The sequence below is a fragment of the Antennarius striatus genome, chromosome 9, assembly GCF_040054535.1.
Source record: "Antennarius striatus isolate MH-2024 chromosome 9, ASM4005453v1, whole genome shotgun sequence".
Classification (NCBI taxonomy): domain Eukaryota; kingdom Metazoa; phylum Chordata; class Actinopteri; order Lophiiformes; family Antennariidae; genus Antennarius; species Antennarius striatus.
In genome coordinates this window covers 11,405,001-11,418,021 of record NC_090784.1, presented here as the reverse complement: position 1 = coordinate 11,418,021, position 13,021 = coordinate 11,405,001, and the positions used below count along the sequence as shown (strand labels likewise).

The window sequence follows — 13,021 nt, the reverse complement described above, 5'->3', positions numbered from 1 at the left end:
CACAGAGTGAAAAACAATGTGCTGTCTGATATCTTATATATTCTATCATCACTTCTCGTAGTCAGACCTTCCTCTCTTCATTTTGAATGCTGGACATTAAAACTGATGTTTGAGTCCTGACAGATTCTAATTTAAGGTGACTGTAATATAAAAAGGTAAAGACAAACCTCATTGTAGTACTTAAATTATCATCAATTAATGTTATTTAAATGTAATCGGTTGCGACAGTTCAACTTAAGACACACACACACGCATATGCACACACACACACACACACACGCATATGCACACACACACGCATAAGCAAACACACACACACACACGGACACACACACACACACACACACACACACACACACACACACACACACCTGACTATACTCATCGAAGTTTGCAGACAGAAGGGTCTTACATTACAGAAAGTAATTAAAAAGCAGCCGTCCAGACATCAGTAGAGGAATAGCTCCTGACACTCAAATATGAACTTTGTCTTTGTCTACATTTGCACTCTGTGTGTGTGTGTGTGTGTGTGTGTGTGTGTGTGTGTGTGTGTGTGTGTGTGTGTGTGTGTGTGTGTGTGTGTGTGTGTGTGTGTGTGTGTGTGTGTGTGTGTGTGTGTGTGTGAGTGTGAGAAGGAGAGAGAGGTTAGTAACAACCTATAGACGCCCTAGGGAATAAAAAAAGTGCAATTAAAAATCAATCTATGATCACACAATCAGACAGATTAGTACAAAAAGGAAACTATAAACAAAAACTTGATTAAAAACAACTGAACTGAGGACAGAAAATTAACGTCAAAAAAGAAAAGTCATAATTTTCAGCGCACGTGCTATCTGTGTGAGTGGGGGCGATCTCCAGGAATGTAACATGAGGTGCTAATACTATAGCAGGGTGCCGCCGTCATTGCTTATCAACCCTCCAGTCAGGGTTAGTTATTGGCACCGGCAGCTGTCTCCTCAAAGGAGCGACTTAAAGCTCACACAGACACCAGATAGACCGAATACTGCACTTAGAAGAGTCCTGCATGTGTTCAGAAAAACACAGCATATGTCATCGTGGAGCTGTATCACTGTGCGCCACGTGATGGAAATGCTTTAATGTGCTTTAAAACTATAGACCTATTCTTCTAAAAAATAAAGCTGTTCTGTAGTAAAACCCAAAATGCAAGGACCAGTGAAAAGAGAACAGACAAAGCAGTGCTGCTTCTATGGCAGCTAAAATTGCCCCTCGTGGGAATGAAATGAAATCCCAGTAATAATTTATTTCTCCCACCGAGTCTTTGTCTGGGGCAGCTCCAGTCACATCTCCGTCTCCATCAGGACACGTGACAGATAACCTTAGGTGAACGATCGTTACATCTCATATTGGGTCTTCAGGGAGTCCTGTTTTTTTTCATTCTTTTTTGATAACTCTACAGTCAGCCCCAATTTAATAATGTGCTTGCCTTTATTTCTGACTGTATGTGTAAGATAATAATAATTATGGTGAATAGAGAACAATTTAGGACTCTGAAAAAATATCTTTTAAATAATGTGGACAGCCCTTTCATGTCTGTTTAAGCCGATGTTATTTTAAGGTGTTTGGATCTAACAATATTTTCACATCTTTGCTTCACAGGTGAGTTTGTTTTTTCCTCTTGTGGTCATTATGCATTCTCTCCCATGCAGCTCCATGTTGTTGTCAGTAGGACTTCAGTGAAGGTGGTGCTGGATTGCTCTGTGGTTGAGGAGAAACCAATGAATGAGGCTGACAGCGCCGCTGCGGGTGAAGTGGAGATTCTGGGAAGAACTCCAGAAGGCGATACAGCTCCAGTCAGTATGAATTCCTGTCTAGGCCAAAGTTAATGCCCCTCGAGTAGAAGCTGATGGGTTATCTGTATGTTCAAGGTTCCAACTGGTGGTGAAAAAATGATGACTGCTGTTCAGAGAGAAAGTAGAAGGTTTGCGGGCTGTAGAATGTAGAGTAATCTACTGGTCCTGCTGCAGCAGGTCTGCCTCTGGAAACTACAGCTAAGGATCAGTAAAAGAAGTTGATCTGGTATCTGAATGTATATTGATTGTAATGATCAATCACTTGTGTGTGTATGTGTGCGTGTGTGTGTGTGTGTTATGGTCCATAAACTACTGACCATTAACATTCATAACCAGTTCAGGGAGTCACTTTGGGACAGTGAATTTTATTTGTTGTGAGTAGAAATGTACAAAGTGCTTTAGGTGAACTTTGCTACCTCAGCTCCATCCATTAAGCTCCATCCAAAAAAAACAAAAATTAAGTAGAACAAGTCCTCAACAGAATCTTTGATACACACACAGCCGCGACAGATCCTGAGCTATTAGTGATTCTAAATCGTATAGCTGCTCCTATATTCAGCTGGAAAATGTTGTGAGATTCAGTGCTGGACAAACCAGCAAGAGTGCACTAGAATATAACAGTATCCACCTGAAATGCCCCCAACCCTTTTGCTTCAGCCCTCTCCAAACAGAAGTAGGAAATTAGATAATAATTGTAGTTTTACGTGGCTTCTATCTCTGAGACAAAGAGAAGTCTTTTAAGTTTCAGTTGATCAAACCTGAACAAAAGTGAGTAGGAACTGTTCTGTCTCAGGCTCCACAGCGGCTTCTGTTAACAGAGGACTCTTAAGTTGTGAGTGTTGTGACTGTTCCTTATGTCTGCTGAATAAAATGAGTCATGAAATTTTTCCCAAACTTTTTTTCATCAGTGGCCCTACAATCGAATCACAGTAAGTGTGTATCTATTGAGTTAAACTCATACTTTGCAGCTTGTCAAAGTCAAAAGTCCTGCTGGAATAGAAGAAACCTAATTACTGGGATGAGACGATTTTACTCAAGCCAGAGGGCAGACTTTTTCAAATCTAAAACCCCATCAAAATGTTTATTTCTGTGTTGTACAGTTTCCTATATATTTTAATAATTCATGGTATTTTAGATAGAAAATCTGACAGAGATGACAAGTTTGAGTGCTCTAATGGTTTTAAAATGTTTTGATATTCCATTGCGGTTGTTACCTGTGGTGAAATTATACTTTATATTTTACAGAAAAAGATAGTACAAATCAAATCAGTCAAACCTATTTCAGAGAGATGACCTCTATTATTTCATAAGTAAAGAAGGCAGCAGACGTAAGCGGATGGAGGAAAATGTGTCATCACTCAGATGTCCACTAAATTGCATTTAATTCTAAAGTTCAGAGTTGTGTCTGTGTCGTACATGGCATGTTTATCAGTTTCACAGAGATATTGTTGAAATTGCAGATAATTAGGTTTATAAATATCATCAGAAGAAACAGCCCTTTCATTGAAATAAACTCTCAGGGAGCACTGTTTTTTTCAAAGTGATGAAATGGTTCTGATTCAAAGCCATGATAATGAATCACATATCCTGCAGTTTAACACTAGCGGAGCCTCCAGACATCAGCCAGACTTCACGTATCTGTCTACCAGCAACTCTCAGCTGGTCATCAGAGCGGAGAAAACAAACCTGTCTCTGCTCATTCCTTATCAACATAGAATCACCACAAATGACATCATTGCATAATGCCTCGGTTCAAGTGTTCAATTTAATGTCACCTCTCTTTTAATTCTGCTTTATAATGTGTCTTAACTAATCCAAAAGTAACCGTGATATGAATTGGGATTGGTTTGTATGTGTGTATGCTTACAGATCCAGATCCAGCTGTTTGACATCATCTGCAGCTCATCCTGGGCCGACAGTGATAAGTGCTGCGAGCTGCCAGCACTGGTGAGAATCTGTTTTGTGGATTTTTCTTTTATGTTTAGTTTTTAAATTTCTGAAATTGTAAAATTCTACACACTCATATTTTGCATGAACGCTTTAAGGTTCTACAATGTGTCTGTACATATGCGCAAATAAAAAAGATTTCCATTCTGCTATTAATAACTTAATTCATTAGTCGTCGCTCAAACTCAACATGTTTCGTTGTTGCTGTAAGTGATTCAAGTGTACGTAGGTGAACTTAAAAAAAAACCGTTGCTCACGTCTCCCTTGTATGCAGATCATGCTGTATGCTCACTATGTTCATGTGTGTTTCCAGAGGGTTGAGGACCAGTGCCCTTCTCTGCCTCATGCCTGCACCTGCTCCCAGGACAGCAAAGGACCTCCAGGACCTCCTGGACCGCAAGTAGGAGCTCAATAATTACTGACTCTGGTTGCATCTTTCCACAGATATAAAAAAAAACCTCTTTCTGTCTGCGTTGAATTTCCCATGTCTCCCTCTTGTCTCTGTCTCATGTTCTGTTCTTTTTAATGTTACATATAACTGTAGTTTAATTTCTAATGAATATCATCCAATCCTTATATTGACTATTTGGATCTGATTAAAAAGCCTCTACACGTTCATGAAAAAGTAAAAGAAAAAAAATTCAATTTAATTCATCTGTTTGATTGTTAAAGTCTTTCCTCAAGAGGCAAATTAAGGCTAGATGGTGAGCAAACAAAAAGCAATTTAATCCGATGCATAAAATTCAATTTCTAAATGTTTATTGCCACACAAAGAATGTTTATCAGTCGACAGTCGACGGGTTATCTGCTGTACAAACGCAATTAAATTCGATCCGATAAGATCTTAGACTTGATATTTATAAACCTGTGAAATAGAGAATTGGGAATCTTCAAGCAGTTTATTGGGTTGAAAACATGTTAGAGAAATTTTACATTCAGCTCACGGAGTAGAAGATAAAACCCGATAAAGGCTGCGAGAAAGTAAATGAGCTTATTTACAGCCTGGGACTTTTGTCTATCATCTTTTTCTCTTTCTTCTTTCTCTTCACACATCATTTTCGTCTGCTCCTGTCTTCTTTTCCTCCAATCTCTTTATCACTTTCTCTCATTTTCTTTGGTATTATCTTCTGGTGTACCCTTTAGCACTGAGTAAGAGTAAGAGCAGTTTGGATCAGCAGCTACATGGTTCAAGAAAATAATTACAAGACAATGATGCAATTTATCACAGCGGATTACGGTTCCTCTGAGTTTCTACTCCGTCCAATGAGACGCATCCACTCACTTGTGTGTGGTCGTGTCCACAGGCCACAGCTTTGTGTTTTTGTGTTGTCACCATTTTAAGCAGCATCTCTCCATTCAGAAACACACATGCAGACGGCAGCTAAATGTATTTATAATGCAATATATGTACATTAACCTTGATCACATCCATCTCTTTCCATTTCCTTTTTCCTTTGTGCTTTTCCACTCCATCTCTCTCATAACCAGAGATCAATAACAGCGCTCGATAGCAGCCCTTTCAATCTTTCATTGTCTGTTTCTTCTTTTCTGGTTTCTCTTTTAACTCCTCTTTATCCACATGCCGGAGGCCTTTCTTCTCTTTTTTTATTTTCACTTCATGCCTCTCTATGCCTGCATTTGTCTCCCTGGCATTGAATGAGCTCTTTAAATCACTTTTTAACTGCAGCATATGGTTATAGATGAATGCTTTGATGGTGGAATTATAGCCACTTCTGTTCTGAGAAACATATACTACAATCAGTGGGGTCCATGGAAGGAAGAAAAGACAGTGTCATTCCCCTTGTTCACACAATATCATGGCTGCTAACACAGTGAATTTATTGTATTCCCCCTGGAAGACAAGCTGTCTACAAACAGGAAAGCTGTAAAAAGAAAGTTCCACTGTAAAAAATGAATTTGTAGACAATGTGTGAAAAGAAGGAGTGAAAAGAAAGCTAAATGGCTGCCCGAATCCACAGTGATGCCTGAGACACCGCCTGAACCATCAAACAACAGTCCAAAGTAAAAAAAAAATTGAAGGGAAGTGGACATTATTATTAAAATGCATCAGATCTATGTCTTAGAAAATACATTTTATTGAAAAAAATTGAAACAAAAAAGTGTTTTTGTAGAGTGAATTTGAGGCTAAACATAAGATGAAAAAATATTAGAAAAAATATTTTTAATTCATGTAAATGACTGACCGTTTCTGAAACAGTAATAGAGATCAGTGAAATATTTCCTGACAGATAAACATACTTAATTTATTTTCCAGAACATTTGGAACAAAGTATTCTCCCCTTAACCTTCGAATAAAGTGTTTCTTAAATCCAGCCACAGATCAGAGCCTCAAATGGTTCTTCTCCTGTTAAATGTTCCTGTTAGATGTTCCAAAGTCTAATTTGGCATTTCAGATTGAATTATGCTTTGTAAGTTGAATGATATCGTTGAAAATCTCCAGATGTTTACCGTAGATTTTGCTTGTTAGTAGACAGATCACATGCTTGTGTGGATTTTCTCAGCATGCTGTTGCTCGTGAAAGATTTGTGGAAGCTTTCAGGTGAAAATTCAACAGGATGCAAAGTTTTTATCCTGATCTTGAACATTTTTCGAGTTTTCAGTAGCACCATTTTGACATTTATTTCTTAAACTATCTGGCAAACAGAAAAATTGTGTGTTCGTGTAAATATACTCAACTGTGATTGTTGTTGCAAAATTTTTTTACTGTAATAATAGATAATTTAATGGGCGGTACCCTGACGCGGTGAGTAGCGCTGTCACTGCACAGCAAGGTGGTTCCGGCGTGGAGTGTTCTCCCCGTGTCCGTGTGGGTTCTGTCCGGGTTCTCCGGCTTCTTCCCACTTCCAAAAAAATGCAGTGTGATGGAAAGAATGAATGAACATACTTTCTTGGAAAGCTATTATAACCACGCTATAATAGCTTTCATTAGATTATAGAGTTTGTTAGTGCTCAACATATTCTTTTTTAGATGTGGCCCCTTGGTTTAGGCTGTCTTGTCTTATCAAAAAGCAATCTGGATTGCATCAGTTTTACACTCACTATCATCATCCAAAACACTGTTATGCTGTTCCTTGGGTCTTTTTCTGCTTCACATAGCAACAGCCCACTTCAGATTATGTGAATCTTGGAGTCATGTTTGCAATAATACTGATGGTCCGTGTTGAATTGCAATCTGTGATTTGGCACAGATTCTGCTGAATGTAAACATCAGTTAGTAATCACTCCAAGAGTACAAAAAACACAGACTGCTCCAGCCCATTCTGTCTGAGGGTCAGTCCACTCAATGGACGCCATTTGATTCTTACTCAAAAGTTCTTCTTAAAAGAGCAGCAGACATAAGTCTTTACCTTTAAAATAGGAACAGATCACTTCAACGTCAGTATAGATAGGAAAAATAACTATAGTATATGTGAATGTACACTACTTTAACTATACCCATTGGTAAGTTAAGTTGTGTTCGGGTTTGTGTGTGTGTGTGTGTGTGTGGGTAGGGGGTACTCTCAGATGCGGTGCAATAAAATCCAGACCTCATAGTGCAGATCGGTGTTGGCCTCCATACATAAAATTAATAATCCGTTATCAAGGTCAGCGCGATTCCAGTTTCAAAGATGAGCTCCCGTATCCTTGCTTGAAAGAGAATCTTATGGATGCATATTTTAGTGGAGCATGTTTCTCTGCCATCAATGTCTTTGTCAACATACAATTTCAGAGACTTTTCACAGCATGTCTCTGGTTTGTGTTTCAGGGTGGCCCGGGTACCAGGGGAGCCAGAGGAGACAGAGGAGATCCAGGAGTGACGGTTTGTAACATGCAGCCCACTTTCACAGCTAATTTATTCTTCATCAAAACATCTAGTACAGAATAAGCCTTTAATGGTATCTAACATCTCTCATGTGCTTGAGTCACTTGTTCCCATGTTTGGGAAAAGAAGAGCCACAGTAATAGCAATGATGTTCAGACTGGATGGGGAGCAGCCGGGAAAGGACACGCAAACACATGCAACACGCACACACACACACACACACACACACGCACACGCACAGGCACACGCACACACACAAACACATCATCTCTTAAGTTTTTGTTTATGAATAAACTGACCTTGAACCTTCTAAATCTGAGAGTTTAAACCCACCTCTTCTATCAAACTGACTGCATATCTGAGACCCACGAGATTTCACTCTGAACTCTGCATGAGGCGAAACATTCAGGATCATTTATCAACTGGTAGCAAACAGCTCGCCTGCTCCTCTGTGGGGAGCCCACACGACATGGTGAGATTCTTGTTTGTAATAGGTTTTTATTCATAATTTGAACATGCTGGTTCACTGCTCTGCCTCCAGGGGATAGAAAAGCCATCATTCTGATTAAAAGAAAGAAGCAAGGTGTGAGCAAGAATATCCCCCCGACTCACAAACAGAGCCTCTTCAAACGCAACTCATCACTCCTCCAGCCTGGACATGAGACACCCTCAGGCAGAGAGGTTATTTAAAAAAAAAAAAAGCTTGCGTAAGACCTGTTCTTAAAGTCAAGCTGTGATGTCATTGCTTCTACATTGTCTTCTACGGTTCAAACAAAAACCCTTCTCTTTTAATAAACAATTTGCTACAGTATGGTAGTCTGTTCCAAGCTGTTACAACCCATCCAGCTGTAGCAATCAGGACAAGGATTGGAGCTGTTGGAATTTTCTCAATACCAACAGTTCCCATGACTGCAATTTAGTCTTGGACATAAGAAAATGTGCTTTGATATTTTCGGTCTTGAAGGAAACAGCTGGGATCCTGCCACTTCTGTTCAGACATGCAGCACAATCATGATGATTTCAACCACATTATGTGCCTCTTTGATTTTACTGAATGACAGTATATTCTGTGCAGTGCACACATCAGTCCACATGCTACAGGGAAAGAACAGTGTCAGATTCATGCCAAGTGTTTTATATTTGACAGGTGTAATTGAGTGGGATATGGTTTTAGGTCCTGCTGGCTTTTGCTATACAGTACGTTAAATACTCTATGTTGATCCATGCCTGCCAGGTCAAACATCAGCAGTATGTGTACTTCTGCAGCCACAGCCAAGTTTGTCTGAATAGTCGTATTATTTTACTGTATGAGAACAGCTCCTCCATGAATTCATCCAAATTTGTTGTCATTAATCAGTTTGGATGTGTTGCTTATTGCAACACACACAGAGAGAAAAAAGAAAAGAAATGTTGCAGTTACTAAAATAAACCTTCAAGTGTTTTAAAGTTTAGCCATCTGTGAATTGTACGTCTCTTCAAATTGTTTTAGTGACATTTACTATTTATTGAAACATGCCATAAAAGCTATTAAATTCCAAATTCTGTTTCCAAGTTTCTTTTGAATGTGGGCAGCAGCAATTGTAGAAATTAGTAGTAAAACGATAAATGTAGTCAAGTGGAGATTACGTTGGCTTCAAATGCTACAAATCTATGGCTGAAGAAACTCTCTGCAGGAAACCTGTTTGCAACTCACGTACAGTGAGTAGCCAAAAATAATCAAAGTGAAGTAAATATTTCTGATTCAGTGAACGTCTTATACAATCTGATATTAATGTATCCAAATTTATGTCCATAAATGTACTTTACAATCAATAAAACCAGTGTTAATAAATTATACTTTCATGTTTGTACAAATTGAACATGAAGGCTTGGTCCATGCATTTCTCCAATTATTTGAAATAGCATTGTTCATTCTGATTTCTGATTAATCTGCCACCTTACCTGTGTAACTATGTAACATCAGTCTGTGGTATGTAGTGGTGGAGGTAAAACTAGCATGAATGTTCACACGCTTTTCTAGCTTTTACTTTCTTAAAGATATATTTTTTAAACGGATATTTTTTGTGGGGAAATGCCCTCACCTCAGCAGATATAAAGTTATGGGAGCATGTATCCCATGTTTCATGAAAGCTGGTACCAAAAATGTATTTTTAAAATACTAAAATGGGTTGTTTTCACAGGGACCTCAAGGGCCAGTGGGAGAGAACGGTCCTCCTGGACCCTCAGGACCACCTGGCCCTCAAGGACCCAGTGGTTTCTCTATTCAAGGACCCCCGGTAGGTGTGTGTGTGTGTGTGTGTGTGTGTGTGTGTGTGTGTGTGTGTGTGTGTGTGTGTGTGTGTGTGTGTGTGTGTGTGTGTGTGTGTGTGTGTGTGTGTGTGTGTATGTATGTACGCTTGTGAAGGAGGCATATTTATAGAAAGTGTGGTGGTTGTCATTTGAATCTCACCAGTCACTCAGAGGTTACAGAAAGTCTGTAATAAAAAGCTCATTGGTATTTAAGGACCATCACACCTGTCCTCTTCACTGAGGGCCCGGTGTGTGGTCCTCGGGCCCCGCTGGAGCCATTTTCATATCTATTGTCTTGTGAGCAATATGATTACATACACTAGTGTATAACTGCAGAATACAGGACTGCTGCTTGTCCTTCTGTGTGTGTGTGTGTGTGTGTGTGTGTTCACCAAGGTGTGGGCTATTGTCCTTTGGTCAGGTGAGCCAGGCCATAAAAATTAACCTTCTGTTTTACAGTGGTGGGATTCAGGTGCCTGAAATAATATGCCATTCATGAGGAAAACATTAATTACTTTACCCGCAGTGATCTCAAGAGCAGAAATAGTGTGTGTGTGTGTGTGTGTGTGTGTGTATGTGTGTGTGTGCGCGTGCGTGTGTGTATGTGTGTGTATGTGTGTGTGTTTCCATTAAAAGAGTGGAGGTACACCCTTGTGCACAAGGCACAGCATCTCAATATTATTGTGTTCACCCTGACAGGATTTACTGTGAATGGTGGTTTTGCGGTCTCCTACACATCCAGAGTGTCACACATAGGGTCCAAGTTCATAAAGTTAAAGTTCATAAGTAAAACTATAGTTCATAAAGTTCATAAAGTAAAACTATTTAAGGAACAGAATTGTCAAGAGAAATCCAGAGCTCCATCAGAGCTGTTTAAGTGGATTGTTTTTTTCTTTTCTTCCCAAGCCAATAGTTTCATTCTTGATATTTGTGATGTGATGTGTATGGAATTTTTAAAATGAGCCCTCATTCGATGAAGATGACACAAAACAAACAAAAAAACCCCATGTGTACAGTACATCAATACAGCACGGTAAAGAAATCTCCTGAAAAGCTCTCACATTACATTTAATTAAATATAATGTTGCCAAAAGGCATTAGTAGAGGTTCAATGAAAAGTCTATGCAGGTGTCAGGCTCTAAATTTGACAGATAATCTTTTGGAGTGGGTGGCATGTGGAACAAAATGTAGATTTGTAGACCATTTGAACTGCTCTGGAAAACTATGGCATGTCTCTAAAACAGTTTACGTATACTGAGAACCTGACAATGTGGACTGTTATGATCGGAATGATGGGCATTTAAAAAAGCAGGAAAAATGCTCTTGACTATGACTCTGTTGGTCAGTAGTGAATTTGCGTACTGCTATGTAAAGATAGCAAGGCAAAAGATACCAGACTTTTTGAAACCAACACACCAATGGGCACAAGTACTTTGGCTATTTTCATGGTATTTTTATTTGACCAAAACATGCACACCACAAGTTCAATCAGTCAGTATTAAAATGTCAATAACTCTGTCATAAGTTAACCTTTGACTGCCTACAACTAAGCGCTAAAGAAAGTCTCTGATAAACAACCAGGCTTCTGAAAGGTTTAGTCCGAAACACATTTAAGCTGTTCTGGTGGCCTTTGTGTCATCCAGGTAGCTCATTTTGGTTTATTCATTCGTCTGGTAGCTCACGTTATGACCAGCGCTCCAACTGAGATCAGACGATGTGTGTTTTACAGGGCATTGCTGGACAGAAGGGAGAGAGAGGACTGACTGGCCCGGCTGGACAAATGGTAAGGACACCCCCCCCCAAACAAAAATAATTGACATTATACATTGACATGAGTTATGTGTCCGTTCAGACAACATCACAACACAGAACTTTTCCTGATTTTGACAAAACATGCAATGTTTTTTGGACTATTTTTGTCGCCATCAAATAAAACAACTATGCAATTGCATTGTCTTAAAAAGAAAATACTGTGCGTGCGTGTGTGTGTGTGTGTGTGTGTGTGTGTGTGTGTGTGTGTGTGTGTGTGTGTGTGTGTGTGTGTGTTTCTTGTGCGTGGAAACTGCATTCCAATGGAACCATTGAGATGTGAACTATCATCACCAGTGTCTCCATTATTGGGCAGTGAACCAATCAGGCAGTACTAAATCAATTTAAAGGTATTCTACTGGGAGCCTTGGACAAGGACAGAATCAATGTTCTGGTAAATTCATACCATGAGAAGCATTCTTGTCCTTGCCCGTCATTTACATAATTCTAGAGGATTATTTTTTGACACATCTATAGAAATAGCTTTTGTGATACATTACACTCCCCGCACTGCCGGGAAAAGCTGTTTGCTCCTCCAAATGTTTTAATCTTCACATGTGGTGAATCAAAAATGAGGCTCAGGGCACATCATTGTTTTCAGCAAAGGAAAGCTCCTTTCTGAGTTACATGAACAGGAACTATCTAAAGCTGTTTTTAGAAGATATTCATGCTCAAATCCAATTTGCTTCCTATGTCTGAATCCTCTGACAAATTGCTTACATCTACTTTTAAAAGTGACCCATGAACGACATCTGCATTTACTCTGTTTAAGTCTGAACTGTGGTTTTCTAGTGTACCAGTGAATAATCATGTGACCATGGACGGCTGTCTGTGACAATCTATGTTAACATTGTGTACATCGTAACAGTGATGTACTGTATGAGTGGGATTGACAGGGAATATCCAGTGCACATGTCTGATTTGTTTGAAATGTATTAGTTTATAAATTAATAAGATAAAAATATTAACTGAAATCTGAGGGAATTGAAACAGCTGGATGTAGGTGAGAGATTTTTTCCTCGATGGGTTCGTCACATTTGACAGTAACACAGGGCAGGCAAGATACATGATTCTTAACGGATATGTACAGGACAAATCTTTGTTTCTGTTCATTTCCAGTCTGCACAGATAAACCACAGAGCAGAGCTAAAAAGAACAATTGCCCACACAAGCTTTCTCTGGCACTCTCTTTGTCTCTACTGCGTGTTTTTTTCACACTTTATTTTTATATGATCAGTTTTTACAATGCACTATTCCTAGTGAAGTCATATTTTTACTGAGACGTCTGCAGTATATGTATACAGCCTACATTAACTTTGATAAGAAAACATGGAAATAAATA

At 39.2% G+C, this 13,021-nt stretch overlaps 1 protein-coding gene across 1 annotated transcript in view; it reads left to right on the top strand.

Moving 5' to 3' along the window:
• The window catches only part of LOC137601442 (collagen alpha-1(XIV) chain-like), a 72,826-nt gene that overhangs the window by 37,885 nt on the left and 21,920 nt on the right, over positions 1-13,021 (top strand). The window contains exons 30-35 of the mRNA XM_068323623.1: positions 1,668-1,811; positions 3,681-3,758; positions 4,072-4,158; positions 7,525-7,578; positions 9,762-9,857; positions 11,600-11,653. Of these exons, the coding sequence (XP_068179724.1) occupies positions 1,668-1,811; positions 3,681-3,758; positions 4,072-4,158; positions 7,525-7,578; positions 9,762-9,857; positions 11,600-11,653 (513 nt within the window). The remainder of the gene's footprint in view (positions 1-1,667; positions 1,812-3,680; positions 3,759-4,071; positions 4,159-7,524; positions 7,579-9,761; positions 9,858-11,599; positions 11,654-13,021) is intronic.